This window comes from Aspergillus glaucus (assembly GCF_001890805.1).
Source record: "Aspergillus glaucus CBS 516.65 unplaced genomic scaffold ASPGLscaffold_18, whole genome shotgun sequence".
Taxonomy (NCBI): domain Eukaryota; kingdom Fungi; phylum Ascomycota; class Eurotiomycetes; order Eurotiales; family Aspergillaceae; genus Aspergillus; species Aspergillus glaucus.
In genome coordinates, this window is record NW_019170470.1 from 479,350 (window position 1) to 507,329 (window position 27,980).

Genomic DNA, 27,980 nt, shown 5'->3' on the forward strand with positions numbered 1-27,980 from the left:
CTAAGAATCGCTACGCGAATCGCACAATAACTACAATGCACAGAATGCAATCGCCAAAGGCGCAAGAGACAAGAATCCAAGAGTAAAACTCTGTATTACTATCGATTGAACTATCCACAACATCTATCGCGACTCGGTTGAGCTTTTTCCCTCCAACAACTCCGGGGACGACACGGGAGTCACTCCAAAAGACCGAAACTTCGCAGAGATTGACAAATCGTAAAAGGTCTGTACAAAAATTCGAATTAGCCATCAGCCAGACATGGATGTGAGGATGATTTGTAAATCGAGGTTTGAATAAGCAGCTCAGAGACCCGTCTTGAAATTGGCTCGTGGGTGAGTTTTCCGCATAGTAGATCGGTCCTATCATATAGCATCATGTGCTGCTTTGCGTGGTGTGTCGATGGTGTAGGTGGTGTAGGTGTTTGCAGGGATAACGACAATGAATAACATACCAATTGAGACGGGCTACGGAGCGTCCCTGTTGTGAATGCTAGTTAGTTAACTGGCAATTGTACCACAACTAGCATTGTTGTTGTAGAGAAGCCATCATGAAGGCTGTTGAGAGAAGAAGAAGAAAAGAAAAGGTTGTTCCTGATCGGAAGACTTTTTATAGGCCTGGTGGGGCAGGGTTTGCCCTGTTTGCAGTGTTTGATGATGACATAACCATTCTCGATTTCCTAATTGGGAGACATGTTCACGTGAGTTTCTACAGATGGACGACTCCGACTTCTTTCTATACTCTTTCTAAGCGATGATATCCAACATTCACATCATAACTGCTTTCTTGTCTATCATCCTAACCGAACTGGGATCGCCATGTTCGGCCCTACTAGCGTCCGCTTGTCAAATACGAGGAACCAATCCCAGCGATGCTCCTATTCCTACAAGGGTAATAATAGGCTGGTTTGTATGCAAGCCACGTTATACGGAAGACAATCTCGTATCAGTCCATTACAATGAGGGGCGGTCAGGAGCAGCCTGAAAAATCCTTTCAGGGGAGAGTATCCTGCTTCCTTCGGTCTTCTATTGTGGACAACCGTCGTCATGAAGTTCTGTCCCAGCATCACGGCCTTGCTGTTTAGCATTCCTCTCCAAGCAGACAGCGGCGTAGGTGCTGCTGACTCGTGTGTACATATCTCGTATTCTGCTATGATAGAGGGGCAAAAATAACTCAATTCATCCAGTGTGCGGCTTTATCAGCCAGCTCCGCGGGCCATCAGGTCGTCTATCCTAACCAGGAACCTTTTGTCGAATCTGTCGAGTCCTACTGGTCTAGCAGTGTACGCCTGTCACCGGCCTGTATTATTCAACCGGAATCTGTCGAAGATGTGTCGGTGGCCGTGTCGACATTGGTCCAAGAGGGTGGCTCATTGTCGTCCTGCAAATTCGCGGTTCGTAGCGGTGGTCATACGGTTTGGACCGGAGCTGCGAACATCGAGGACGGTGTAACGATTGATTTGTCAAAGATGAATAGCACAACTCACCATCATGAGAATAAGACGGCATCCATCTATCCCGGGGCTAGATGGGGATCCGTGTACAAGACGCTGGAAAAGGATAACGTGACTGTGGCGGGTGGTCGTGGTGGACCTGTGGGTGTTGGAGGATTCTTGCTTGGAGGTGAGAGAGATACGCAACATTAATAAGATTCTCTGTTCTGAAAGTGGACAGGTGGAAATTCCTTTCATTCCGCAAGAGTCGGTTTCGCATGTGACAACGTCGTCAACTACCAAGTCGTCCTGGCCAGCGGTGCCATCATCGACGCCAACAGCAACACCAACCCAGACCTATTCAAAGCCCTGAAAGGCGGCACAATCAACTTCGGCATCGTGACCCGCTTCGACATGAAGACCATACCTTCCGAGGGCATCTGGGGCGGCGTCGTCACATATGACTGGTCAACTGCGTATGAACAAATCCCAGCCTTTGTGAACTTTACGGACAACATACACAAGGACCCATATGCGTCATTGATTACCATGTGGCAGTATGACTCGAAGACAGACACGAACTCAGTCACCAACGCTATGCACTATACTAAGCCTGTGGCTTATCCCGCGGCCTACGATGAGTTCAAGCAGTTTGCTAATACGTCGGATGGGACTCGAATCGATAGCCAATACACTCTTGTGACAGAATTGTCTCAGGAAGGAGATTCTCGGTATGTTGCCCAATGGTAACTGATTTAATCCGAACTAATAAGATTGCAGCAACGTCTTTGTTACCGGCACACATGTCAACAACGCCCAAGTTATCCACAAAGCTGCAGAACTACACAAACAAGTCATCGAAGAGGCCAAGAAACACGCAAAAAGCAAATCATGGAACATAGTGACAATGATCCAGCCATGGTCCAAGTTGTTCACTGAGCGTGGCTCCGGAATGGGTGGGAACGTCCTGGGTTTGGAGCGTTTCGATGAGGATCTAATCCGTACGTTGTCTACACCTCCCCCTCCCCCAAAGTGACACCGCTAACTATGACTAGAAACTCTTTATGACTACTGGTGGGATGATAAAGCAGACGACGAGCTCTTCCACCGTCTGGCAAGATCTATCCACCAGCAATTGGACGGATATGCGAAGATGATCAATGCGGATAACGAGTATGTCTACTTGAACTACGCCGACAAAACCCAGGATCCGTTGAAGGGGTATGGAGAAGAGAACGTGAAGTATATTCGGCGCGTGGCGGAGAAGTATGATCCTCATGGTGTCTTTCAGCACCAGGTGCCTGGGGGGTTCAAGGTCTCGAACGTGAACTGATTTATCAGTGACTGCGATGTGGGGATTTCATACCCATGTCTTATTCTATGTCCTTTCCCATCCCAGGGAGAAATTCATGATGCAGTCAGCATAAAAATGTCAATATATAAGCTATGTTTTGGACATATGTAGGTTGAGACAGCTACCATAGTATGTTCTATCCTAAATATGGGATTACCCGATTCGGACACCCCACAATATCAAATCAACCGCTCCGATATCCCGACATCCCCCAACAACAACCATGACCTCCAACACCAATCCAGACCTCGACACCAACCAAATAGACCCCAATGTAGCCTCCAGTAAGCCCGCAACCCCCTCCCAACCCCTAAAACCAAAACTAATAACAGACCTCCCCCCCGCCCACGCAATCACAACAACCCGCCACGGCACCAGCTACTGGGACACCACCAACACAACCCGCATAACCCTCACCCTCCCCGACAAAACCACAAAATTCTACTTCCTCAAAACCCTCAAAAATGACCTAGGCAAAAACATCCTCTGCGGCGAATATGCATCCATGCAGGAAATCCACCGCGTAGTCCCGGATTTCGCGCCGAGGCCGATCACCTGGGGGACTTATAAAAATGACTCCGAGACGCATTTCTTTCTCTGCGAGTATCGTGATATGATACTGGCTAGGGATGAGATGCCTGATCCAGGAGTGTTTACGGGGAGATTGGCGGCGTTGCATCAGAGCCAGAGTCGGAGTCCGGAGGGGAAGTTTGGGTTCCATGTTCCTACGTATAGTGGGTATTTACCGCAGTATACAGGGTGGGAGGGGAGTTGGGAGGTGTTCTTTTCGAAGAGTTTGCGTGTTGCGATGGATTTGGAGATTAAGGCGAAGGGGTATGATGCTGAGTTTGATGTGCTTGTGCCGGTTATTTTCGAGAAGATTGTTCCGAAGTTGTTACGGCCGTTGGAGAGTGAGGGACGAAGCGTGAAACCGGCGCTGGTACATGGGGATCTGTGGTATGGGAATTCGGGGACGGATAGGGTATCCGGGGAATGTCTGGTTTTCGATGCGTGTTGTTTTTACGCGCATCATGAGTGTGCGCCACCCTACCCCTGTGGTATTTGGACGATGGCTAATAAACCGTGGTAGATGAATTCGGGCAATGGATGCCGGCTTGTAATCGGTTTGGAGAGGAGTATCGTGCGGCGTATCGGGGGTTTGTGAAGCCTTCGCCGCCGGAGGAGGATTATCCTGGGCGGTTGGATTTGTATAAGCTGTGAGTGTTATTTTTTTGTTTGGTGGGAGATGTGCTAATAGAGTAGACGGTTTAATACCCATGTTTCTGCGCTTTTTACGAATGATGCATCGTTGAGGAAACAGTACGTCTCTTCCCTTCTTGTTGAAGTCTACTAACTTGCGTAGGATGATAAACGACATGAAAGACCTCGTCAGCCGATATGGCTAGACCACACACATTTCAATCTATAGATACATTGACTAGAAAATAAAAATTAAACAACAACCCCATGCGTAAAATCAACCACCTGAACTTTCTGCACCAACTCAACCACACCCTTCACAAACGCCAAGTGCGAAGGGTCCTTGTGGCAATAATACTCCCTGTCAGCGTCATTCTCGAATTCAACTACAAAGGCGTGCGTGATGCCGTTCTTCTCCAGTTAGCAAACATCATCGATAGTGAGGTAGAATGAAGGAAGGATGGGGTGGGTACCTGAATTCCCTCAATCGAGTTATCCTTCCCGCCCGTAACAGACTTGAGATAGGGCTTCTGGGTCTCGGGATGGAGGCATGTGCGTTCCAATGCGAGCATTCGTTGGCAGTTCTGGCGTTGTCAGTAATGTGGAGTTGATATGCGGCGGGGAGGGGAGCGTACATCTTTTACCACGTCCGGGGAGACGTCGGATTTGAATTGGAATTGGACGATGTGTGTGATTCCCATTGTGCAGTGTGTATTTTTACAGGTATATGGTGTTGGTTTAGAGTGTCCTTTGGTAGAGATATGAAGTCAAATAACAGCTGCGGGGACGGCGGGGTATGTATGCAGAGAGAACGATTGCCAACGAATGGGTTAAGAGCATATACAGCAGATAAAAAGGTTATACCCCGACTTTTGACATCAATTGAAGATACTCTTGAGCTGTTTTAACCGGCGAAGTTTTGCCGGATACCTCAACCTTCCTAATTCAGCGACCCCGCAGTCACATGATTTATAACATCATTTTCGACTCTTTCTTCGCTCTATTAACTCAACCTCCGATTCTGCAAATGTCTCTATACAAAGAAATTGCACCAGCTGCAATCTTTGTTTCTATTCTAGACACTAGAGATGCACAGCTCAGACCCCCACTGAGGTGACTTTTGGCCTACCCTCCCGAGATCATGGTCAAGCCCACTCAAGCGTTTCGCATTTGACCTCGAAAACCCCGGTCTAGAATCTTCAATGGCTGATCCTCGTATATAAAAAACCACAGTTAGCGCCGGGATGGTGATCGTCGAACCCAAAAGGGTAAGAATTAAGCGCTGGGATAGGGTATACCATAGCGTTCGAGTATCCACCGGGTGTACTTTTGTCGTTTTATACAATGGACGAAAGCGAGAAGGGAAGCATAAATAGAGGAGGATTGAGGCAGGATGGGGGATTGACAACCCGGCATTTCGGAGAACAGAATATCTTCTCTACTGTCATTTTTTCATCCACTATGGCACTCCAATCTCTCGTTCCGAATCGGCATCATAAGGCCTTTACAAAGCCTACTAAGGCTCCCGCTTCCCCTGAGCTAGGCATTGGTGTCACCAACAATGGATTTGGTGACAATAACTTCTTGCACATTGGCAATGTTATCTCTCTTGGTTAGTACAGTCGACCCTTGCAAAACGACCAAGTCTAACGTGTCTGCCATACAGGAGGAGGCTGCTTAATTGACCTTCGATTGACGGACCCCCGCCTTGACATGATACGTCTCTTGGACACTAAGGGAGATGTCATGGTCAGGTCATGCAGCTGGGCATTGAAGACCCCCGAGTTTGCCTCGTGGAACAGCGGCCACCAACACGATCTGCTCTGGATAAACGGCGGTCCTGGAAAAGGAAAGACAATGCTTACTATGGGGATCATCGAGATGTTGGTCCCGCAATCCAAGGCTGGTTCTTCGCGAGCCGTGGCATACTTCTTTTGCCAACGTACCGATCCGCGGTTAAGAAGCGGGACTTCTGTCCTGCGAGGCTTGCTCTATCGCCTCGTGATGGAGTGTCCTGCAATAGTCAAGCGCATTCAGGGCAGATGGGATGCCGCTGGCCGTGCGTTGTTCGAGGATATCAACTCTTTCTACGCTCTGTCAGAAATCATTCACGAGGTTGACCAAGACTCGTCGCTTCCTGGGATTACCTTCATCATTGATGCGCTGGACGAATGCGAAGACGGGCTCCCGCAACTTCTTGACCTGATTGTCTCCATGGCGGCGTCATCTCGCATCAAGTGGCTGGTTTCCAGCCGCGCCCATCCGGAAATCGAAAACAGACTCAAACAAGCAAAAGGATCGAGTCTCGACCTTGAAATCAATGCAAAGCAGGTTGCCAGTGCCGCCGACAACTACATCGAGGAGAAAGCCGCGGCACTCGCCAGAGCAAAGAAGTATGACGAGAATCTCTATCTCACGGTACTCAAGCACCTAAAAACCAGAGCAGAAGGGTCCTTCCTTTGGGTATCACACCTTTGCGACACATTGGAGAAAGCACCGCGCCGCAAAACGATCTCCATTCTCGAGATATTCCCGACCAGCCTGCAAACTGCATACCACCAAGGATGGACACAAATGCAACACATGAACGACGGAGAAGATCTGAAACTATGCATCCGTATTCTGGGCTCTATGGTCGCCTCCCGCCAGCCACTACGGCTAGCCGATGTTGCTTCGCTCGCTAGACTCCCGGCGGGATTTGCGAAGGATACGGAGTCAACCAAGGAACTGGTCCAATTGTGTGGTTCGTTCTTGATTATTCGGGGTGATGTTGTTGATTTTGTTCATAGCTCTGCTAGAAGCTATCTCGGTGGTATCCCTGAGTTCCAGAATTGTGGCGCGTCGAAGAGACCGGGTTTTCTATGAGAGGAACTGATCACTGTCTGTACTGGCTTTGCTTTTCGGGGAGTTTGGTGTTTGACGGGGCTTCAGGGTTTTTGAAGTATTCTTATGGGGGTCTACTAGGGCTATTAATACCAGAAATTTTCAATCTCAGCTCAGATTCATCTACTTTCATGTTCAAAATGCTCGTAGCTGTGAGCGACAGTGGATAATGCGTAGACTCCGATCAATTACTTGCGTTGTTGCGAATGTCAAAGGTCACCTGATATCGAGTGTCGCTCCTTCCCTTTCCATCACAACCACCTTCCGTCGACCGCACCCCTCCAATTCCTTCCTGCTCTAGCTATGCTACTAACCTGATACCCTCCTCTTGACTTTCGGAGCAACGTTCTTCGACAAGTCTTCGAGTTCGAACCAATTTGTTCACCATGGCTACCTTTCTCGTGACCGATCCCCGATCCGACCGTGAACGCCTGAGAGCTACCAAAGAACATTCCGTGACTGGCTCGTGCATCTGGCTGTTCGGAACCGATGACTATCTTTCGTGGAAGGATGCTGGTCCCCAAACACTGTGGATCAACGGTGGCGCTGGAATTTTAAGCCTCTGCCTTCGAGCACATTGGCATACTTCTTCTGTGACCGCAATGTCCCACGATTGAGGATTGCGACGCCTGTTTTACGTGGTTTGTTCTTCAATCTCACGGCGCACGGAAGACATCAATTCTCTGGCACGATGAATGGCATGCTTCAACATACCCGTGGCTTTGCGGATCACTTTCGCTGTCGATGGCTTGGACGAGTGTGAAGAAGGACTACCGCAGCTTTTGGACTTCATTGGACATACAGTGACCTGATTCGGAGTCAAGCAGTTAATCTCCAACCAGCTTCGCTTGGATGTCAAGGACCGGCTGACGCGAGCGGGAAGACTGTGGGATCTCAGCCTTGAACACAACGCCAAATTTGTGTCCCTATAGTTGAGCTCTATATCGATACAACCGTCAAGGCGATCGCTGAGGCTAAGCGGCTCGACAAGAAGACTACCAGCTCGATCATTCGGTATCTGAAGTCTGGAGCAAACGGGACCTTCCTTTGGGTGTCACATGTCTGCAAAGCTCTCGAAAACGCCCCCCCCCCCCCCCCCGCTACAAGGTAGCGTCAATTTCCAATACCCTTCCTGATGGATTGCGAGCTACTTACCGGCACATGATGGATCAAGTGGACAAGAATGATGAAGAAACCATGGAACTGTGTAAGCGCATTCTGAACGGGATGAGTGCTACTGCTCTACCAGTGCGACTGGACCAGGTTGGTCATCTTGCAATGCTTCCTGACGAGATTGCAAACGACATAGAGTCGGTCAAGGACCTGGTCTATCGATGCGGCAACTTCCTGGTTATCTCGGACGAGAATGTCAGCCTTGTCCATCGCTCTTCTGTTAAGCAGTATTGTTTGAGTGATGACGGCGTGAGATTCGGTAGATTGGATTTGGTGGACAAGGAATCACTTTAAATTATTGAGAAGGGAGGCGAAGAAGAAAAGTTGCTTGATTACTGACGCCCTGTTATTCCTGTTCTGTACGTTACCCTTTGTCTCGTTTCGGATACGAAGCTGCAACCGCGACATCTCATGCAATGGGCCGTGTCATTCACCGGTATTAGTTAGAAGCAGCTAGAAAATCCATTCTTTCGCTTTATCTTCTTTAACTCCCTGGAGATATTTCGTACCCGCCATCTCCTACAATTTTTCTCTTCTACATCCATATATAGTCTCCCCGTTATATATACGAAGAAGTCCTGACTGACTTTATCATTCGCGTATAAAGCGCCATAAGTAAGTTTTTCACCTAAAATAGTGGTGGAAAGTCTACGAATAAACCCTTCCTCAACTAAGCATATAGCAAATGTTGACTTCTACATTTAGACCAGTATCTTAATACTCCACCGGAAGCATTAAGTCCCCTTATATTCTATATTCACTTACGACACTGCGATGAGAGTCCTTTCTGTATTCGACACCACTTCGGTACAGATTTGCTTGCATCGGTTCAGTACAAGGACATATGCAATTTAGCCCGTGTAATGTCCTCCTTGAGCAGACGATACGTTCTTGGTGTCCTCAACTTGTTCAACCAGAGAGAGTTGGTAGTAACATGTTTTCGAGTGTTACCTGACCGGTAGCATGATTTTCGCGATAACGAAGGGCATTAGCATCACACATGGTGTTTTCTCTAGGCAACACCACAAATCAACAAAAAGCATTGTCGGCAACATTCAACCTCTATCTCTACCTCTTTACAACAAAACGAACACTGTCTGGCGGCAGATTTCTGCAAAAACTGCGAGAATCAAGCAGCCGTCGCGGAACGTGGTTTTGACTACCAAGGGTATATCAACTGGTGTCTCTTTCGGTTTGAAGAAGGGGCAACGAGCCCGCAGGCCAGTGGGAAGGCGTCTGTCCCTGCGAAAAACGACGGGAGCCTCTACTTACTGCGTGGAGGGAGAGGTTTTGGTTCAGACTACGATCTTGTGCCGGTGGTCTCCTTTGAGGTAACTGGTTTCTGCTATCAAGCAACACTCTTAGTCCACTGCTCACAAGTGTTACTAGGCGAAGCGGCGATATGGTGCGGGTATCTACCTAAAGAGGAACGGCATTGCACCATTGTCCTCGGCCAAGAAGTGTCAGAGATGCTTCCAAGGACAAGCGATGACGAACAACAAGGAGCAGTACACAAGGATGAATAGTTGGACCGAGAGTCGTTTGGAATAGCATCAATGGGACGCGATTTATTACAACTGCTGCACACTTTACCCATGTCTGTCACCGAGCCTAAACTGTTCCTATATGCGAGAGATAGTACGGGTATATACCCCTTGTCCGTTCTATGGAGACCTTGCTGACATTGTTCAAGCTCGTAATGCGACGAATCTGATAGCTCAGCAAATGGTCCTATCACTTTTGTATAATGGCACGTAGTGTGCAATCACCGCTGTGCCGTCACCTCACGTGCCTCGAGCGCCTTTTCTTATCATGGGCTTTTACGGGAAAGATTCCTAAACACTGTCCATTTCGCTCAACATATATAAAGCGCCAATACGCTTTCGTCGACATGAATATGTCAACAATAACAGCGCGCAGAGGTGCTGTTCTTGAGGTTGGAAAGGGCCCAGATTTCCGCATTACCAACGTGGAGAGACTTTACCGTCTTTCAGTCAAAAAACCAATCGCGAGATGGTTGCCATTATGCGGCTGGTGTGATTATAGCCATAGAAGAGTACCCGGCTCAATCTACTGGTTGTGTCTGGCGTGCCAGATGTTATTGTCGAAAGAGCGAGGATTCAGAAAAATCGTGGGCGATATGAAGGATTTCTGGTAGCCTTGGCTTGCTGACAGGCAAGCTAACCAACCTGACAAATTGGTAGTGGCTTTGGGGAACGACGAGTTCATGGCAGCAAAACTCGGTATGTGACTATCGAATCCAATCATATAAGTGTCCTGCTTTGATCTGAAGTAACTAACTCTTTTAGGCCAGCTAGCAAGTATTTTCTATGTAGTTTGTTGCACGAGTTGGCCATGACCGATCTCCCTCAAACATAAGGATGAAGGTCCGAAGGGTAGACACAACACTACCATCGACAATCAGACAGTCTTCCTCCAACAGGACTCGACTAGTGGCGCACAGAGCTTTCAAGACACTGCCAATGACAAGGTACATGAAGCGATTTTGGACAGTGTTTGAGTTTGATCTGAGGCTGACTAGTGGTAACAGACTATGTACACGATACCGACACGAACGGATCATTTCTATGATTATTACCTTTTAACCATGACACTAGATACGATATGAGAGCTAGAACTCAGGTAAAGTAGCGGAACGATGCCGATAGATATTGGTCCCCAGACCCAGCTACATTACGGTAAACATGCTTTATCCATCTACAATCCGTGACATTATACCGGCGTGTGTAATGACGCTATCTCAAACAGAGTGGACCAAGCACCGTGACGAAAGGAAATCGGATCCTTAAATGCCCTCGCTGCTCCAAGCACTGGTTCAATATCAAACTCAAACGCCATAGTATGTAACATGCTGGATTTGCTAGCACTGTTATAGACGAAAAGAATCCGATATTCCACGAGCATGTTTTCGTTGGAGTCTGACAAATTCGTGGACATAGTTTTCAGTACAAGGGCTATGTATTAAGCCAGTCACTGCAATATCACTACAGACATTGCTAGAGCCAGATTGGCAGTATATCGTCTGGCTATCAGTCAATGAGCCGACAACACATCACCTACTACAGCTGATATATACGACGCGAGTAAGAATCTGCTTCCTTTGAAAATGCGGACGAACATAATCGCTAATATGGCTAGTATCTAGAACTAGAAGCCTAGTTTGATGTCTGGACGAACTATCAAGCTATTTCTCAAGGTCATTCGAGAAACTTGGATTACGGCTTAAATGTGGCTTGGTCCGAGAAAGGCCTTGATACACACCACTAGAGCCATTACCATCTTACAGCTAGTGACAGCACTTGGCATATGCATTATCGCGTCAGTGAAGTGAAGGACGCTATAGATATTGAATGTCCGACACCGAGCCGAACTCCGAACATCGATTTGACGGCGCTACAACGTACCTGCGCTGTTTGTACTAAGCTCCACGTGGGCGTGGTTTTGCGAAGACACCACAATCACAATTAGGAGGCAAATGTGTATAGGTTACGAACGCCTTAAAGCTAACGCGTCATTATATGGTTGACGTGTTGTGATACCCAAACTCGGAGACAGTTTCAACATCGCATTATTCGGGGCTGTATACAACAAGCATTCAAAGCGTAACAAGGCGATATAGGAATCCTCACGAGCCATCATTGGTGATAGGGCGGGATAGATATATACCCTGCATTTATCCTAGGCATCTTTCCTACAAAGACATCAAGCGCCATGGGTGCTTCTGCACTTCAGATGATGAATCGCAATCGACTCTAAAAAGAAGCGGTCCTCTCTTATTTATGTCACATGGAGAATGTGAGCGACGCATTTCTATCTTGCCTCAGATAATTCAGTCACGGTACTCCGTACGCGTCACTGCAACTGACAGACACCAGCGGAGTCCCCAAACGCTGCAATGCAGTATGTTATTCTATAGAACTTCCTCGCAAATCCGACGCAGTTGTCCTTTCGAATCTACCTTCTCTGAAAGCTGATCGAAGAGAATGACATGGCAAGCATACGCTGTTCGCCCCCCGGCGAGCCAAAACAAGGCCCTTGTAATGAGCTTTCACTAACTGGAACTCTCCAACCCATGTTCCAAAACTCGAAGTTGTCGCTCCATTATGCTTTGGAGTATATAGAAGAATTTGGTCCATATATCGGGGTCAAAATGAGCTTCTATAAATACAATTCTGAGCAAGATCTATGGTCGATTGAGAGAATATGGTTATTTGATGCCACCACAGAGAAGATACGTCGTTGCCTTGTTGTGGGATTTGGGTAACAACTCTGCCCAGGTGATACTTGCCTAGACCGACGAAGAATATATGAAAAGCCAGATGCTCTGACCAACTGGACGACGACTGCCTGCGGAACACATGTCCAGTCTCCTTACTTCAAGCGAGAAGCATGTTCTCCAATGTCTTCGCACGTCTGGTTGTTGACCACACCGGATCTATATGCGGGAAGCATACCAGATAAGGGCTATATGACTCTACCCGGTCATCGTTCAATGGATTTCTTTCTTTCCTTGCAATCCTCGTTCATCACAGGAACTTGAAAGTCGGAGTTGGAAGACGAACCCGCACGCAACTGAAGACGTCCCTAAGCAACAATTTCATTGTACCAAAGACGCCATGACAATAATTGACCCCAGGGATCCGATGCGTCCTTGGAATAGCTCAATCTATGAGTAGCCTTTGCGGCACATAACATAGAAAGCAAAGAGCCGGATGCTTGCACCACGGGCCCTGGAAAAACCACAGTTACTCGCATACTATCTGCAGTTGATTTGCGTTAGGACGATCTAATGCGTAACCTTGCTAACTATGAGAAAGCCGCAAACTGCACGCCCAGTGACTGCATTAGCGTTATCCACGGGGAAAAAGAGAGGATATTTGACATCGGTATTGTTCTGGATTATCGACTCTCATATAAGGCGGCATAGTCGTTATTTGTGCTTTATTCTCCGGGCACTGATGATCCTCTTAGCTATAGGCTTATCATACTTGGTCGGTTTACTGCGGCTTTTTCTCTCTTTGCTTCGATCGATTAAGTCTTTCTTTTCTTGTCACGCATACGCAGTCACTAGGAACGGATAGAGTGTTTTCTGCTGGTTCTTCATTTATATCCTAAAATGTAACTGTTGATTACCCTCGATATACTACAAGAGTAATCTTCTTATCAATAGATACGTTCTGATCCAATCTTCACCTTCTCCAACGAAATAACTATAGAAAACCAATGCTACCCACTAATAGCTGCTTGAGACAATATGCTTTGCGTCGAGTAGTAGATCCGCTCAGACAAAGGCCAAGGGCCCAATAAGTTTCACTAAAATCAACTCACGAAGTCCCTAATAATTCACCCGATTGTTATATGTGAAGAATTAGAGTCGTATTCGTCTTGATCGATCGGCGTGAGGTCATCCGAAATCTGAGGATCGAGGGTATGAGCGTACTGGCTAAAGCGGCACGGTTTGCCACCCTTGCACCCAGGCTTCTGACACATATGACCGTGATAGCATTTGCTAAGCCGGCAATCAGACCCATTCGGACACACATTCTGCCGCATAATATACCGCATGACCTCAATCAGACTGTCATCGACGTGACTGTGGTCGAATTGACAGTTCAGGTTGCTGCATTCGCCGCCCAGGTGGTACTGGTTGCAGAGCTTGTGTTGTTTGGCTCGACGGGCGTATGCGTTCCATTCTTCGTTTGTTGGTTGTGAGATGACAGTGTCGATGCGATCTCCGTTTCTGTTGACGTGGACTAGGGGTCCCCCGTCCTTAATCGAAGGAGATCGGAGTATTTTCGCATAATGCTTCATTTCTCGCACGGTGCTATGAGCGTCCGACTTATTGTCTTGGGGTTTAGAGATTTCGTGTTGTTGTGGTGTTATGTGTTGCCTAGCACAGTCGTTGCCGTATTTACAAATACCCTAAAGCCATTTAGTACTTGAATGAAAAGGACAACTCGTATATAAGTGGCAAGGCAAGTACCTTTTGGAAGAACCAGCAGACCGCCGATTTAGGTACCGCCGATTTAGATGTAATCGGTTCAGGGCTGCTGCCAAGCGGACTCGACATGAAAACAGAGGATATTTCAGAGATAGGTAGTCCCAAAGTTCTGAATTCAGGATGGAACGATGGTCCCTTAAGTAGGGTGATACGATCCGCCATACCTCGGTAGGGCATCAAGAATGAGAGATAGCCAACATCATGACAACCCGCGAAGAAGATATGTTTGCACTGATTAATATCAGAGAATAGGCGGAACATTTCTATCCATGTTAGTCAAGCCCAGCCAAATATGGAGAACCGACTATACCTCTAATCTTATGATCCGCTCCTTCTTTCTTATCACCCGCATCGATAAAATCCGCCAAATCCTGCGAGCGAGTAAAACTAGACGCAAATACTGCAAGCGAACGAGCCTCGTGTCCAACAAGCCCAGCGCGAGCCAGAGCCTTGGATAAACCCAAGAGATTGGCGTAGATGCGTATCATAACACGGCACTGCTCAGCTTGGTCCCCGAGCCGGTCATGAAGTAGTTCTTTGATACTGTCAGTCATACGCCGTGCAGCTGTTATTCCACCTTCATTGCGGCTTCTGACAAGGTCTTCTTGGAACTGCTGCCGTCAGCCACGACACCTCTCGTCGCTTATCAAAGATATACGCACCGGATATCCATCACCATCCACCAGCACCAGGACAAAGGGATTCCGTTCCTGCCCCCTAGCCATCTTCTTATACTTCTCCCGCGCCTCTTTCTCCTCTTCATAATCGCTCTTCAACAGGTTATAGCTCTCCAGCAACGAATTGAAATTCCCCAAGAGATTACTCAGATTCTCATGATGCTGCTGATTCTCCCGATCAACAGCATGTAACTGGCCAGCCAGTTTCTGGATATCATGGTCCCTGAGCATCGTTGATGGCAATCAGATGTGAGGCGCTATGCGGGGAATCTCTCTCTGTCTCATGGGGGAAAAGAACGATCTTCTATCGACCCATTCGCATACGTTTTATCACACGTTTTATCACAGGGTATAGGCCCCGTCTAGGAGACGGAGAAGAAGGTTTAAGAAGACAATCTATGCCAATTCGGCATTGTAGCCAGTGAATAGAGGTTCTTTTGGTTGTTTGTGTTTTTGTTGCTGTGCAGTGAAGGATTTGCTGTGTAGGGAAGGCGGTGTGAGGAGGCCCCGCATCACGTGGTGTCAGATGACGGCCGACACGACCACCTTCCTAATTGGGACTCTATGCGACAACCCTATGAATGACCCTGAAGGAATGTAAGTCACTCATCCAACTTAAGCTTGCATTCATACCGTTAGCCTTGATGAGCTGATATTGTCTATTCTTATTTTATTTCGCTCTATGCAATGAAACGAGTGAATCTAGACAATGTCGTACAGGGCCAGACCATGTAGCGGCAAGTGTAATGGATGTGACTGAGATTTGAGATCAGTTGGAGACTGTGCCAGCTTCCCACAATGTAACATGAAACTACATACTTGCTTTAGCTCAGCTGAAAAGGATACCATTACAAGGTTGCACGGACATCAATCACATCCAAATTCATCCATCATCCATCTCATCTCGTCAATGCGCAAATAGCTTAACCGTCGTAGTCCGGGTAATTCATCAAGTATCACAAGCCAATTAAGAAGACTTCTTAGCACCCGAAACCCTCGACTTCAATCCCCCAGTCTCATGAACAACCAACTCATCCCTCTCCCACATCAACTCCACAGCAGCACCGACCGGACTCGCAACAACGGATAACAGTACCACCTTAATCAACAATCCCAGACCACCGGCCTTGCCTAGGATCGCGCGGTGCGCATTACGATGCAAACTCAGCGCCCAAAGCAGTACACCCGTAGACCCGATGGTATAGTCCCATCGGAGAAAGACGTGCACCCCGGCGCCAATGTCGGAAATCTGCAATGGAGGCTGAGCCCATGGCAGGGGAAGTTGGAAGACATTGGAAGGGTGGAGAGCATGCGCGAAGTCCTTGTTGAAGAATTGAGGCTCCAAGATCGTGAAAAGGGAGATGGTCCAGGGGATCAAGTGGTTGATGGCAGTGTTGGCGAATGCGATGGCGTAAACCTTCCGGAGGGAGCTGAGGGTTACACGGCCGCCGTCGACGGTCTTGTCGTTACTCACGAATGGCGAGAAGAGGATGTGCGCGACGGTGGTCAGGATAGAAATGTACAACGGCCAGGGTTGCCATGCTGCGATGATAATTTGCTTCACGTCCGTAGTGATCGTTTCCGAAAGAGGGGCAATTAGTAGCAGGCTAGAGACTAAGTAGCCGATGACGAAGACGTAGGGGATCACGTTCAGGACGGCACGAGGAGCGCGGATGCTCTCTGCATTCGGTCTGCTAGCAGTGCTGGAGAAAATAAGGTGCAGGCCGGCGTAGAGAGGTGCCGCAAAAGCAAAGGTCAAAGTCTGAGCGAGGATGCCGAAAATGAACGGGCTGTTCAGTTCGATGCAGGTCAGCTACTGTCCCCATTTCACTCTGCAAATGGGAGTCCACTTACAACGCAGCAATGGTCCAAGCATTGCCTTTCCTCCACGACTCGACTGTCAGAAGCATCCAAGCAGAGCCGAATGTTCCGGAAAATCCCAGAGAATGCAGCGTCAAGGTAGGCGTGCTTCCGTCGGTCATCGGCCAAAAGAAGACCGTCAACACTGTGAGCAACCGGTCAATGGGCTCGACACCCGTGTAAACAGTGCGAAGAGGATCATCGCGTCCGGGCAATGTCTTCGATATAACGGATTGCAGTGCCAAATCATGCGAACCGTTAATATGGGCAAAATAAAACACAGCGTATAGCGTCGAAACGCTGAGGAGGGGAAGCACGAGTTTCATCATCTTGTCGCCTTTATTCTTGAGAAAAGCTCTGTTCAGTCCGGGGATCCTAGGTTATTTATATGTCGGCTGGAAGTATTCCCCGGTTGACCCGAAATGGAAAGTCTTGCGACATATGCAGATGCGGCGGAACACTGGATGATCGCCTGTGTAGAACCGAGCGCGATCGCAATTACCGTGGAGACACCCTACGTTACTATAAAAAAAAGTGTTGAGTATTGTACAGAGTAATCACAGTCAAAAGTTGTTTTCACATTGCCATTGCCGAGGTTGAGACACCGATCTGACATTGCTGGTTACCGTCGGACGATTGTTCGGTAGATCTTTCTCGGAACCGGGGATAGAATAAAGTGTGTTTGTTGCTTTCCTGCCAGAGCGTTCAGAATAGCCTGCTGAACATATTGAATGCTGACTTTCACTGTCGCAGTACCGCACAGCCCCAATGTCCCGTGCAAAATCGTATTGCTCTACGTTGGTCACATCGATCACCTAGTGATACACGACTGCCTTCTTTCCATTGACGTCGCGATAATTGGCACCAAAGCTAAACTTTTCTTGTTCTTCATCACGGCGCACGCAAGTATAGAAGCGGTTATAGCAGCCAAGAAGCTGCAATGGTTGAAAGTCCTTGGGCGTCAGCATTGAGCCTCGATTGATCATAAAGATGTCCTTCGCGCAACAAAAGAGTCGGTCTCGCTCGTTGCCCTGACATTCACGACAGTCCGTGTCACCCTCCATATCTTGTGAAATAAGAAACAGCCTTTTCAGGTTAGGCATGACAGGCAGGACATGGTCTTTTGAGGTATCGATGAGAGGCTTTTGTGACCGAGATCAACAACTCTTGCAGCTGGGGTATATCGACGACGACTTCGGATAAGATATCAATAGCCTCTGTTGGAACCAATCCAGCGTACCCGCCCAGACGAAGCTTCTTCCAATTTGGCCCAATATCCCGCAGTGGGTAGGTGGTCCTTTCCTCTTGGTCATTAAAGTCAAGCGGGTTTCATGTTGTTTGAAAGTAGTTTTCGATCTCAAAGTTTGTCAGGCTTTCCCTCAGTCCCGGAAGCTTGATCAATACTTGCATATCTGGCGAGAAATCATCAATGCTCAAGTGACGGAGGTTTTTCGCGCGGTCACCTTTGGCTCTATCAAATCCGTGCCATTGAATGAATTATCAAGAATCAAGGTACGCAGACTCTCCAGTTCAGTCACTCGGGATAGATAGTCCCATCCGTAGCGCTCCGACATGCCATTGATTTTGTATGGCATTTCCGATCCTCCTAGATGCAAGTGGACCAATCGCAACAGAGGCAGATTGTGCTGCTGTCTCTGCTTGTCATATTCAATGGCTGTATAGATCAAACCTGGGGTCAGATCCTCACTCGAACCAAAATACAAGCGGGACAAGTGGAGAGAAGACAGCTCCGGCGAGGCCAGGAGTGTTTCAACCAAGCCGGTGAGAGGAGGCGTCACTTCACACGGCCACAAAGAGACCATGAAAACTAGGGAGTACCCAAGGAACGTAAGACATCGGCGCCGTCTCAATCGTCAATTCGCTAAGCGTCCCCAGTTGTACAAGTGCCTGCATCAGCTCCGTTCCCCCGGCACGGAGATCGTCACGGATAGAACCACCATACAAGAGTACAGGGATGGCTACTTCCCCTATGAGCGAGAGGATATTTCCGGTAAGCCCGTCGACAGATCATTAGCCACGAACGCGTATAGCCGGAGTGGGACAGATACCCAAATGAACGCAATGGATTTAATTTAGGTACGATCTTCATAATACTCGATGTCGCTACACCTGCAGCTACACGTGCACCCAAATATAGCCTGACGGTGGAGATCCCTAGGACCAGACGCTTTACGAACCGCAGATGAGAATTCTCCGGGAGGTTGCTGAGATTCACCAGGCTCCTCTCCGTTATGTTATCCAAGCAAATCTCGCGATACAGCACAGGTGTGAATATTTTCTGGAACCGTTTGGATACACGACACAGGGAAGCTTGAGTGGGCTTGTGAAAGATGTTTTCTCCAACGGGCACAAGCAATTCATCGGGGAAAGACTGTAGTGAAGGAGACGCGTGCCTGGACGGAGCCCGAGACTTCTTATTGCCGGCATCTTTCTGTCGATTGCCTGTACGCTTCCTCTTCATGTTAGAACGAGCCATGGAGTCGTAGCATTTGTAAATAGAGAGGAAAGAATGAAGAGCCTCAGGGGTTCAGACGGTGGATTTTGAATCAATGACTTTTAAAAGGCCTGGAGCCCTAAGTGGTCAATTCCTCTGGTGTTTAATTTGGCAGAGATAGAATAGCTGTGAGCCAGACTTAGAATGCGAGCTGTCGTCGATATGCAATGTGTTTTCATGTTGATACTGCACCGCCACGTCAAACTATATGCGCCACAGAAAGCCACATTACCTTGTACTATTCAACATCTGTATAGACACGCGCAATCAAACATGTAAATCTCAGAGTGCTGCTTTCGGAAGCTGACCCAACACCGCATAAATCTCCCTAATATACGCCCCAGACCGATCATTCCCGATTGTCCCACCACCCATCCGATTCATCGTATACGTGATAGTCGTCTTGCGATCTAGATCCATAATCACCATTGAACCACCCCATCCACCCCAGAAACACACTCTCCCATCAGGAATCCAATCCGCCGTCTGTCGGTGGGGCAATGCGTACCCTATTCCGAACCGCACATGTACTTGGAGCACGAGATCGGGGCCGTTCGATTGTTCGCGGAAGATGAGGTTGACAGTCTCAGGGGAGATGATGCGCTTGCCGTCGACTTCGCCATTGAGGGTGACTATTGAGAGGATGCGGTTCAGTGCGCGCGCATTCGAGATGCCGTTTGCGCCGCCGAGTTCTGCGTTACGGAAGGCTGGGGTCGTGACGTGTTCAGCGAGGACGGGGGTTCCCTTCATCGCGCGGAGAGGGAGACTGTTCGGGTCAGATTGGAATTCGACAGGAGGCGCTTCGGGCTTAGTGAGGTTTGCGATGCGCGGATAGTCCTTTTCCTCCGCTCCCAGGCGGAAATCCGCGTTCAGGGGCGTCGCGAGTTCATCGCGGATGAACTGGCCCAGGGACTTTCCTGATACTCGGCGAACGAGTTCGCCAACCAAATGGCCCTGGCTGATGACGTGGTACCCCGATGCAGTACCGGGTTTCCACCATGGTGCTTGGCCAGCCAGTCGCTCCGTAGCCATGGGTACATCGTACATGTACGGGTACGGTTTCTCCCATGCCGGCACTCCCGCCATGTGGCTTAGGAAATGCCGGACCTCGACGTCTTCCTTGCCATTGGCAGCGAATTCGGGCCAGTATTGCGACACGCGAGCGTAGGGGTCGAGAAGTCCGCGATCGACGAGGAGGAGTGCGGCGAGATTGGTGACGCACTTTGAACTCGACCAGACGGGCACGATTGTGTTTTCGGTCCAGGGCTCAGTTCGCGGTTCGTCGGTGTAGCCTCCCCAGAGATCAATGACATTAGTACCGGCGATATTGACGCAGATTGAAGCGCCGAGTTCACTGCCGGAGGAGATGTGGCGCTCAAAAAGCTGCCGGACGGACTCGAAGCGCGGGTCGCAATGGCCGTTGACAGTCATGTCTGCTATATGAATTATGATAAGAAGTGAAGGAAGAATATCCAAACGTGGATGCGAATGTTGTAAAGTAGTACCTGTTCAGAGGTCATGGTCATTAATAAGGTTGCCTCGTATCACTAGTTACATCCGGAGCTCTGTGTTTCAACTGGTATGCGGGGCTGTGCAACGGGGCCGAGGCTCGCGACCATCTATAAGATCGCCGGTGCATAGTACGGAGTATTATACTAGCAATCGGCACCCAAAAATTGAAATCTGAACATCCGGAGTAGTCTTTCAATTGCAGTGGTGCCTGACTCCCGTGGATCACTCCCGGGCTTAATTCAATGACACCATCACTATCCGGTTGTGCCTTCGGACCCTTCCGGTTATGCTATCATGGCATCATAGCCAGACGGAGGCATACGGATGCTGCTAACCAAGCACCTGGTATATAAACATAATGGCAATTAGTTCACAAAACTTTCTCGGGCCCGATAGACTACGAGGACATCATGGATCAACAACTTCAGAATCCCACAATCAGGGACAATTACTCTCCTTCATCTTCGAGCTCACTCCAGGAAGTTCCTGAGCCTACGCCCACCAGCCGGCGTCCAACGCAGGTCGAGCTTTCGCGTACCGAGACCTCCCATCTACATCACCAGTCGACCGTCGGATCGAGGAAATCTCGTGCGCCTAGGGACGAATGGCTGCCGTTCGGAGGAGACAAGGAATTTCCGCCAGACCTGCCGGATCCCGAGAAGTACGTCGTGGAATTCGCTGGCGAGTTTGATCCGCTGCATCCGCATAACTGGCCGACATGGAGAAAGTGAGTTCTGTCGCATGCGTATACCAGGAATACGGCTGACCATAATGGCATAGAATCATGCAATCTGCCATCCTGACCTACTCGACCATCACCTCCACCTTCTGCAGCGCAATCTTCTCCTCTGCCATCGGCTCCATTAGCGCTCAATTCGGTGTCAGTACCGAAGTTGCGACCTTGGGTATCATGCTCTATGTCATGGGCTTCGCATCAGGCCCTGTACTTTGGGCACCGGCTTCAGACCTGTATGGCCGTCGGTGGCCTATGGTAATAGGCTTATTCGGGTTCAGCGTTTTCACCATAGCTACTGCCACCGCCAAAGACATGCAAACAGTCATGCTGACACGCTTTTTTGCCGGCTTCTTCGGCGCCTGTCCATTGGCGATTGTTCCTGCGGTGTTCGCAGACTTGTTCAATAACAAGTATCGGGGAGCGGCAATTGCTGTGTTCGCTATGGGTGTTTTTGTAGGTCCTTTTGTGTCTCCTTTTGTTGGTGGCTTTATCACGATGAGTTACCTGGGATGGCGGTGGACCATGTATTTATCATCCATCATGGGCTTCTTTGCAACGGTATTGCTGTTGCTACTTTTCAGGGAGACCTATGCGCCCATTGTGTTAATGGGAAAAGCATCCACTTTGCGCCGACAGACCCGAAACTGGGGTATTCATGCGAAACAAGAGGAGGTCGAAGTGGACTTTAAAGAACTGCTCACGAACAACTTCAGTCGGCCATTTATGATGCTCATCACCGAGCCAATTGTGTTTTTGGTGACGCTGTACACATCCTTCATCTACGGGCTCATGTATGCCTTGCTGGGCGCATATCCGGTGGTGTTCCAGGGTATTCACGGAATGAACTTGGGTGTTGGCAGTTTGTCCTTTGTCGGCCTAATCATAGGCGAACTTTTGGGAGGAGCATTTACCCTCCTTGGACATGCAGCCTACGTCAAGAAACTCGAGGCAAATAACAACACGCCGGTTCCAGAATGGCGACTTCCAGCGGCCACTTTAGGTGGTACTGTCTTCACGATCGGTTTATTCTGGTTAGTCCTCAGTCCCAAGTGGAAAAGATATCGAACTAATGAGTGTCGCAGGTTTGGCTGGACCGGATTCACAAAGGACATTCACTGGATGGCCCCAATAGCCTCGGGAGTCTTTGTCGGATTTGGCATCTATGTCATTTTCCTCCAATGCTTCAACTACCTCATCGACTCCTACCTTCATCTGTCAGTCACCCTTCCTCTCAGTTATCCATCATCACTGACAAAAGCAGGGCGGCATCTGTCTTCGCAGCCAACACCATCCTCCGGTCCGCAATCGGTGCATGTTTCCCTCTATTTTCCCGGCAGATGTTCCAGAACTTAGGAGTCCAGTGGGCAGGCACGCTACTGGGATGCCTGGCGGCCATTATGATTCCGATTCCCTTGGGATTCCTCTTTTATGGACCGGCTCTGCGGAAGAAGAGTCGTTTCCAGCCGTCTCAAGCGGTATATCATGAGAAGGAGTGATTGTATAGTCATAGTATATATTCCATTAGCATATGCATCTTGTTTGATATCCTGTTGTGCGGTCTGTTTTTACCAAAAGGTCGTTCGACAGAACCATGAATGAAGTTCATGGCTATGTCAGCCTATACCATAAGTTCAACTTGTAATCACTCAGAATGTCCATCTGATTTCTGTTATCCGAAGTGAAGTCGTCAAAGTCGTTAGATGGAAGCAGAGGACAAACATGCAGACAATGTAAACAATGCCAACTATTCTGCAAATAAAGCAAACGAATCAAACTCGTATGAACCAATCACATTCGTTGCCCGATGTAGATCTAAACGAGGCTATGAAGATGTATAAAGAGAGGACGAATCCCAGATCTTCGCCCTTCCATTTACTCTTTTCTAAGGGGAGACATCATAATGGCAGCCTCCAAACTCTCGTCTATCCTCCAATATCTCCTCGCAGAGAACCAATACCAACACCTTTCCCACCACATCGCCCACCAAGACATCTGGATCCAACTCCAAACCCTCCAACGACTCCTATGCATCCGACCACCACACCCCCCTCTCCCCGAGAGTATCCAAACCGGCATTAACACAATCCTACAATACCAACAAAGCCACAAACTCCTAACCCCATCCGAAACAATTCGCCCGATCCTATCCATCCCAGATACCCCAACCTCTCTCACTCTCTGGAAAGGCGACATCACAACCCTAACCAACATCACCGCCATTGTCAACGCCGCCAACTCGCAGCTCCTCGGCTGCTTCCAGCCCTCGCACCGCTGCATCGACAATGTCATTCATTCCGCCGCGGGCCCGCGACTCCGCGAGACTTGCGATGCAATCATGCAGGAACAGGGCGATCCAGAGCCCGTGGGTAGTGTGAAAGCCACGCCTGGGTTTAATCTTCCCGCCGAGTATGTCTTGCATACTGTTGGGCCGCAGATGCGTGGGAAAGAGGGTGAACCGACCGCGGAGCAGAAGGAGCGGTTGGCGAGTTGTTATAGATCCTGCTTGGATGCGATGGAGGGATTGCCGCCGTTAGTGGATGGAAGGAAGGTGATTGCGTTTTGTTGTATTTCGACCGGGTTGTTTGCGTTTCCGCCGAGTGTGGCTGTTGATATTGCTCTGGATACGGTGGTGGAGTGGTGTCGGGGGCACCCACAGACAACTGTGACGGATGTGATATTCGATGTGTTTGCTGAGGGGGATGCTACGATATACAGGAAGAAGTTCAGGAGCTTGAGGTCTCGGTATCCGTTTGCTCAAAAATCTCTGCCGTCCAGTCTGCAAGACATCCATTCTCAACATCCATCTCTCCTCAAAGCGCAACGGTGGATCAAAGAGGCAGACACCCTTATCATCAGCGCTGGGGCTGGACTGTCCGCAGCCACAGGACTGGACTATACCTCACCAGCCCTATTCGCAAAATATTTCCCGGCATTCCTTCCCCTCGGTTTGAAACGCTTATACGACGTCTTCGGGTTCCAAGAATGGGACTCCCCGGCGCAGAAATGGGGATACTATTTCAATCATCTAAACATGGTGAAGACTTGGCCGACGTCGCTGATGTATTCCGCATTGCGACGATTGACCCAACGCTTCGAATCGCGCTACTTCGTCCGCACCTCCAATGCAGATGGTTTCTTCGCTGTCAATGAATTCGACGAGGACCGGATTACCACGCCGCAGGGCCAGTATCGATATCTGCAATGCTTCGCAAAATGTCGCCGGGATGCTGTATTTCTCTCTGAACCGTTCCTCATAGCCGCTTTGCCCTTCCTCAATTCTGAAACCCAGTGTATAACAGACACCTCCAAGATACCCAGATGCGAGTATTGCGGAGGCGAATTAACCCTTTGCGTCCGCGGAGGAGATTACTTTAACCCTGTCCGGTTTTTGGCACAGGAGAAGCGCTATAAGGCATTCATTGAGGATACAGCGCGGTCGTCGAACACGGTTATTCTGGAGTTGGGAGCTGGTATGAACACGCCGGTTGTGCTGCGGTGGCATGATGAGGACCTCGTCCGTGAGTCAGGGGGAAATGTCCGAATGATAAGAGCTGGAATCGGTGCTGCTGGATGTGCGCCATGGGATATGCAAGAGAGAGATGAAGCTATTGGAATTGAAGGAGGCCTGGGCCATGTGTTGGATGTGTTGATAGATTCGCCAGGTATTCGGCCATGAGTAGTGATGCTGGCTACCCTTTCAAAGTATGGCATCTTGATGCTAGAAGTGAATGTGTGACAGTTTGTCAATTCACTGTCACTATTTTAAAAAGAAAACCTTTCCCTTATTGGATTCTCCTTAATCTTCTCTCCTATTCTGTTCCGATTCCTCAGCTGCACGGCGCAGTATCGGTGGCTCAGATTCCGGCAAACGGAGGACTGATGAAAGTGAATGGTTTTTATAAAGTGCCGTAGAAGAAGTAGTAGCCTTTCTCGAATGCTAGGGGGCTCTTGTTTCGTGTCTTGGGCTTTGGGGTGTAAGGTGTTTTCCCTTTTTGTGCTCTTCTTCCTGCTGTATTTCTTGCTGCCATTTGCGGACTATGATAGGGATTTCTTTTCGTTTGAGCTCCTTGAGCTCTTGGATTGACCGTAGCATCTCGAAATAGGATCTGTCTTTGAGAAGGATCTTTCTGTAAGGGCTATGACTGCACGTGCTCGTCATCCATTTTTGGAAATACACGTGACTTATATAAAACGACCGAAGTATGTCCGGGCAGTAAACCCGTAGGCGTTATCTATCCTTGTACCCCTGTAATAACTCATATGTAATCTTCCACTTTACAGATAAGCTAGCATACCCTATATATCGGTCTATCTACTTGTACAAAAAACAATGGCGGCCTCCGAGCTGACAGCCCTGATAGACTCTTGAAGCGCACAATGACAGCCGGGATAGCCGGCCACTTCCGTCGGCGAGTTTCCCATATAGAGATATCCGATCGCTTATCCCGCAGTATTATTGGCCGGAGTATACATGCCAAGCAGGGCTGCAATTGGTGTGAGATATCGGGGGTCTCATGCCCGTGACTGTGGGGTGAAATTTTTCTACGCGCGGTGGCGTCGTGATTCAGTTCTTACAAGAATGTGTCCGCGGACTACTGTTCTTCGCTGCTCAGCGCTTGTATAGCACACCATTTATCCGCCATGGGCTTCGCTGCCGTTACTGAATGGGTGCACCGAGTCAACCTGTCGGTTGCTCGGAGCCCGGTTGGGAGGCATTTTCGTCTTGAGGGTTCTGGTCATGTATGTCTACAACGGCAGTGGCAGCAGAAAGCCAAACTAATGGAGGGGTGAATAGCCCAAAGAACGCAAAGGCAGTTACTTCTTTACCGAAATCCGCGCCGGTCTGGCTACCTTCTTCGCCATGGCCTACATTATCAGCGTCAATGCCAACATCACCTCCGAGTCTGGCGGTACCTGCTTTTGCCCTCCTGAAAGTATGGCGGACCGCTGTAACACGAACACCGAATACCTCCTCTGCGTCCAGGAAGTGCACCGCGATGCCGTGACGGCGACTGCTGCGATCGCCGCCTTGGCTACTTTCTTCATGGGTCTGCTGGCAAATCTGCCCGTGGCGCTGGCGCCGGGAATGGGTTTGAATGCCTACTTCGCGTATACGGTTGTTGGTCATCACGGAAACGGTCTCATCCCTTACGAAATCGCCGTGACAGCAGTGTTTGTCGAAGGATGGGTGTTTTTGGCGATGACACTGTTGGGTATTCGACAATGGCTTGCGCGGGCGCTGCCAGCATCGATTAAACTAGCGACCGGTGCTGGTATCGGGTTATATCTTACGCTCATCGGATTATCATACAGCGCCGGTATTGGCTTGGTGACGGGCGCGACCGACCAGCCCATGGAGCTGGCCGGTTGCTCGGATGCGCAGCGCGATGCGACCACCGGGTTATGTCCCAGTGCCGACAAGATGCGTAGTCCGACCATGTGGATCGGTATCTTCTGCGGTGGTGTCATCACGGCATTGCTCATGATGTACCGTGTGCGCGGTGCGGTGATTGCGGGCATTCTGCTGGTATCGATTATCTCGTGGCCTCGTCCTACGCCTGTGACCTACTTCCCGCACACTGAGGTCGGAAACAGCAACTTCGATTTCTTCAAGCAGGTGGTCACGTTCCACCCGATCCAGAAGATTCTGGTTGCGCAGGAATGGGATCTCTCTGGACATGGGGCGCAGTTTGGCCTGGCGTTTATTACTTTCTTGGTAAGTATCGCCATTCTTCCGACTTAGTGCTGTCGACTGACCGAGATAGTATGTCGATATTCTCGATACCACCGGTACTCTGTACTCGATGGCGCGATTTGCTGGAACCATCGATGAGGAGACCCAGGACTTCGAGGGTAGCTCCATGGCTTATGTACGTTCTTGACCTTCTGCCAAGTATGACATTCTCTAACAATTGCAGATGGTCGACGCAATCTGCGTCTCGATTGGCGCCCTCTTCGGCGTCTCCCCCGTCACAGCGTTCGTAGAAAGCGGCGCCGGCATTTCAGAAGGCGGAAAAACCGGCCTCACGTCCTGCGTAACAGGCTTCTGTTTCTTCATCGCCGTCTTCTTCGCACCAATCTTCGCCTCCATCCCACCCTGGGCCACCGGCTGCACACTCGTCATCGTCGGCGCGCTAATGACCAAAGCCACGACCGAGATCAACTGGAAGTACCACGGCGACGCGATTCCGGCTTTCCTGACCATCGCCGTCATGCCGTTCACGTATAGTATCGCATACGGTCTGATCGCGGGTATCCTGAGCTATGTCACACTGAACGTGATTGTGTGGATGATCGAGAAGGGATCGGGCGGACGCATCAAGCCGCCGAACAAGGAAGAGGATCATGAGGACTGGACATATAAGTTGCCTGGAGGGTTTATTCCGCCGTGGTTGAAGCGTGCTGCTCACGGGAAGAAGGACTTCTGGCGCGATGAGGAGAGTTCGGCGTATGCTTCGGGGGTGATTGATACGGAGGGATCGCTCTCATCGCGAGAGCACCATCATCACGACACGCAGGAGATGGGGGAGAAGACGACTCCTGTGGTAGCTGGGAAACCGGCGCAGGAATGATTTGATATACATAATTATGTCCCCCTTGGTACGGAGTAGACAT

The 27,980-nt window shown here is 49.3% G+C and overlaps 11 protein-coding genes across 11 annotated transcripts; 7 read left to right on the forward strand and 4 right to left on the reverse strand.

Annotated features, from left to right (window-relative positions):
- Positions 1-959: 959 nt before the first annotated feature.
- On the forward strand, positions 960-2,962 carry ASPGLDRAFT_176772 (FAD-binding oxidoreductase). The gene is made up of 5 exons (XM_022542880.1): positions 960-1,131; positions 1,188-1,623; positions 1,675-2,164; positions 2,214-2,434; positions 2,489-2,962. Exons 1-5 carry the CDS (start codon positions 1,048-1,050, stop codon positions 2,764-2,766), a joined length of 1,509 nt encoding a protein of 502 aa, XP_022398376.1. The 5' UTR covers positions 960-1,047; the 3' UTR covers positions 2,767-2,962.
- A 48-nt stretch (positions 2,963-3,010) lies between these two features.
- ASPGLDRAFT_68560 (uncharacterized protein) lies at positions 3,011-4,193 on the forward strand (the record flags this gene model as incomplete). Its single annotated transcript, XM_022549271.1, has 5 exons — positions 3,011-3,071; positions 3,120-3,824; positions 3,878-4,004; positions 4,051-4,107; positions 4,151-4,193. The coding sequence occupies 5 exons, from the start codon at positions 3,011-3,013 to the stop codon at positions 4,191-4,193; spliced, it is 993 nt and encodes a 330-aa protein (XP_022398377.1).
- Positions 4,194-4,239: 46 nt separating this feature from the next.
- On the reverse strand, positions 4,240-4,688 carry ASPGLDRAFT_68561 (Dabb family protein; the record flags this gene model as incomplete). The annotated part of the gene is made up of 3 exons (XM_022549272.1): positions 4,240-4,398; positions 4,461-4,571; positions 4,623-4,688. 3 exons carry the CDS (start codon positions 4,686-4,688, stop codon positions 4,240-4,242), a joined length of 336 nt encoding a protein of 111 aa, XP_022398378.1.
- A 760-nt stretch (positions 4,689-5,448) lies between these two features.
- Positions 5,449-6,852, forward strand: ASPGLDRAFT_37994 (uncharacterized protein; the record flags this gene model as incomplete). The annotated part of the gene is made up of 2 exons (XM_022544892.1): positions 5,449-5,599; positions 5,654-6,852. The coding sequence occupies 2 exons, from the start codon at positions 5,449-5,451 to the stop codon at positions 6,850-6,852; spliced, it is 1,350 nt and encodes a 449-aa protein (XP_022398379.1).
- A 1,182-nt stretch (positions 6,853-8,034) lies between these two features.
- Positions 8,035-8,337, forward strand: ASPGLDRAFT_37995 (uncharacterized protein; the record flags this gene model as incomplete). The annotated part of the gene is made up of 1 exon (XM_022544893.1): positions 8,035-8,337. The coding sequence occupies one exon, from the start codon at positions 8,035-8,037 to the stop codon at positions 8,335-8,337; it is 303 nt and encodes a 100-aa protein (XP_022398380.1).
- Positions 8,338-13,145: 4,808 nt separating this feature from the next.
- On the reverse strand, positions 13,146-15,178 carry ASPGLDRAFT_50227 (uncharacterized protein). The gene is made up of 4 exons (XM_022547262.1): positions 14,728-15,178; positions 14,376-14,676; positions 14,048-14,328; positions 13,146-13,986 (listed from the first exon to the last, which is right to left on the reverse strand). Exons 1-4 carry the CDS (start codon positions 14,971-14,973, stop codon positions 13,408-13,410), a joined length of 1,407 nt encoding a protein of 468 aa, XP_022398381.1. The 5' UTR covers positions 14,974-15,178; the 3' UTR covers positions 13,146-13,407.
- Positions 15,179-15,709: 531 nt separating this feature from the next.
- On the reverse strand, positions 15,710-16,928 carry ASPGLDRAFT_131866 (uncharacterized protein; the record flags this gene model as incomplete). The annotated part of the gene is made up of 2 exons (XM_022541082.1): positions 15,710-16,532; positions 16,597-16,928. The coding sequence occupies 2 exons, from the start codon at positions 16,926-16,928 to the stop codon at positions 15,710-15,712; spliced, it is 1,155 nt and encodes a 384-aa protein (XP_022398382.1).
- A 2,471-nt stretch (positions 16,929-19,399) lies between these two features.
- ASPGLDRAFT_132020 (serine hydrolase domain-containing protein) lies at positions 19,400-20,548 on the reverse strand (the record flags this gene model as incomplete). Its single annotated transcript, XM_022541090.1, has 1 exon — positions 19,400-20,548. The coding sequence occupies one exon, from the start codon at positions 20,546-20,548 to the stop codon at positions 19,400-19,402; it is 1,149 nt and encodes a 382-aa protein (XP_022398383.1).
- Positions 20,549-20,808: 260 nt separating this feature from the next.
- ASPGLDRAFT_84293 (MFS transporter) lies at positions 20,809-23,001 on the forward strand. Its single transcript, XM_022550262.1, has 4 exons — positions 20,809-21,356; positions 21,410-22,396; positions 22,448-22,579; positions 22,627-23,001. Exons 1-4 carry the CDS (start codon positions 21,040-21,042, stop codon positions 22,859-22,861), a joined length of 1,671 nt encoding a protein of 556 aa, XP_022398384.1. The 5' UTR covers positions 20,809-21,039; the 3' UTR covers positions 22,862-23,001.
- Positions 23,002-23,164: 163 nt separating this feature from the next.
- Positions 23,165-25,118, forward strand: ASPGLDRAFT_50232 (uncharacterized protein). Its single transcript, XM_022547263.1, has one exon. It carries the CDS (start codon positions 23,266-23,268, stop codon positions 25,039-25,041), a length of 1,776 nt encoding a protein of 591 aa, XP_022398385.1. The 5' UTR covers positions 23,165-23,265; the 3' UTR covers positions 25,042-25,118.
- A 597-nt stretch (positions 25,119-25,715) lies between these two features.
- ASPGLDRAFT_176795 (NCS2 family permease) lies at positions 25,716-27,937 on the forward strand (the record flags this gene model as incomplete). Its single annotated transcript, XM_022542881.1, has 4 exons — positions 25,716-26,105; positions 26,161-27,081; positions 27,131-27,235; positions 27,284-27,937. The coding sequence occupies exons 1-4, from the start codon at positions 26,007-26,009 to the stop codon at positions 27,935-27,937; spliced, it is 1,779 nt and encodes a 592-aa protein (XP_022398386.1). The 5' UTR covers positions 25,716-26,006.
- Between the last annotated feature and the right edge of the window lie 43 nt (positions 27,938-27,980).

Excerpts from the sequence above, each read along its gene's own strand:
- ASPGLDRAFT_50227 (XM_022547262.1), bottom strand. The coding sequence starts at position 14,973 with ATGCTCAGGGACCATGATATCCAGAAACTGGCTGGCCAGTTACATGCT. Across the intron at positions 14,677-14,727 it reads TGGATGGTGATGGATATCCG|TTCCAAGAAGACCTTGTCAG; the intron begins GTGCGTATATCT and ends TGACGGCAGCAG. Across the intron at positions 13,987-14,047 it reads TCTGCTGGTTCTTCCAAAAG|GGTATTTGTAAATACGGCAA; the intron begins GTACTTGCCTTG and ends AAATGGCTTTAG.
- ASPGLDRAFT_50232 (XM_022547263.1), top strand. The coding sequence starts at position 23,266 with ATGGCAGCCTCCAAACTCTCGTCTATCCTCCAATATCTCCTCGCAGAG.
- ASPGLDRAFT_176772 (XM_022542880.1), top strand. The coding sequence starts at position 1,048 with ATGAAGTTCTGTCCCAGCATCACGGCCTTGCTGTTTAGCATTCCTCTC. Across the intron at positions 1,624-1,674 it reads TGGAGGATTCTTGCTTGGAG|GTGGAAATTCCTTTCATTCC; the intron begins GTGAGAGAGATA and ends GAAAGTGGACAG. Across the intron at positions 2,435-2,488 it reads TTTCGATGAGGATCTAATCC|AAACTCTTTATGACTACTGG; the intron begins GTACGTTGTCTA and ends AACTATGACTAG.
- ASPGLDRAFT_84293 (XM_022550262.1), top strand. The coding sequence starts at position 21,040 with ATGGATCAACAACTTCAGAATCCCACAATCAGGGACAATTACTCTCCT. Across the intron at positions 21,357-21,409 it reads AACTGGCCGACATGGAGAAA|AATCATGCAATCTGCCATCC; the intron begins GTGAGTTCTGTC and ends ATAATGGCATAG. Across the intron at positions 22,580-22,626 it reads ATCGACTCCTACCTTCATCT|GGCGGCATCTGTCTTCGCAG; the intron begins GTCAGTCACCCT and ends TGACAAAAGCAG.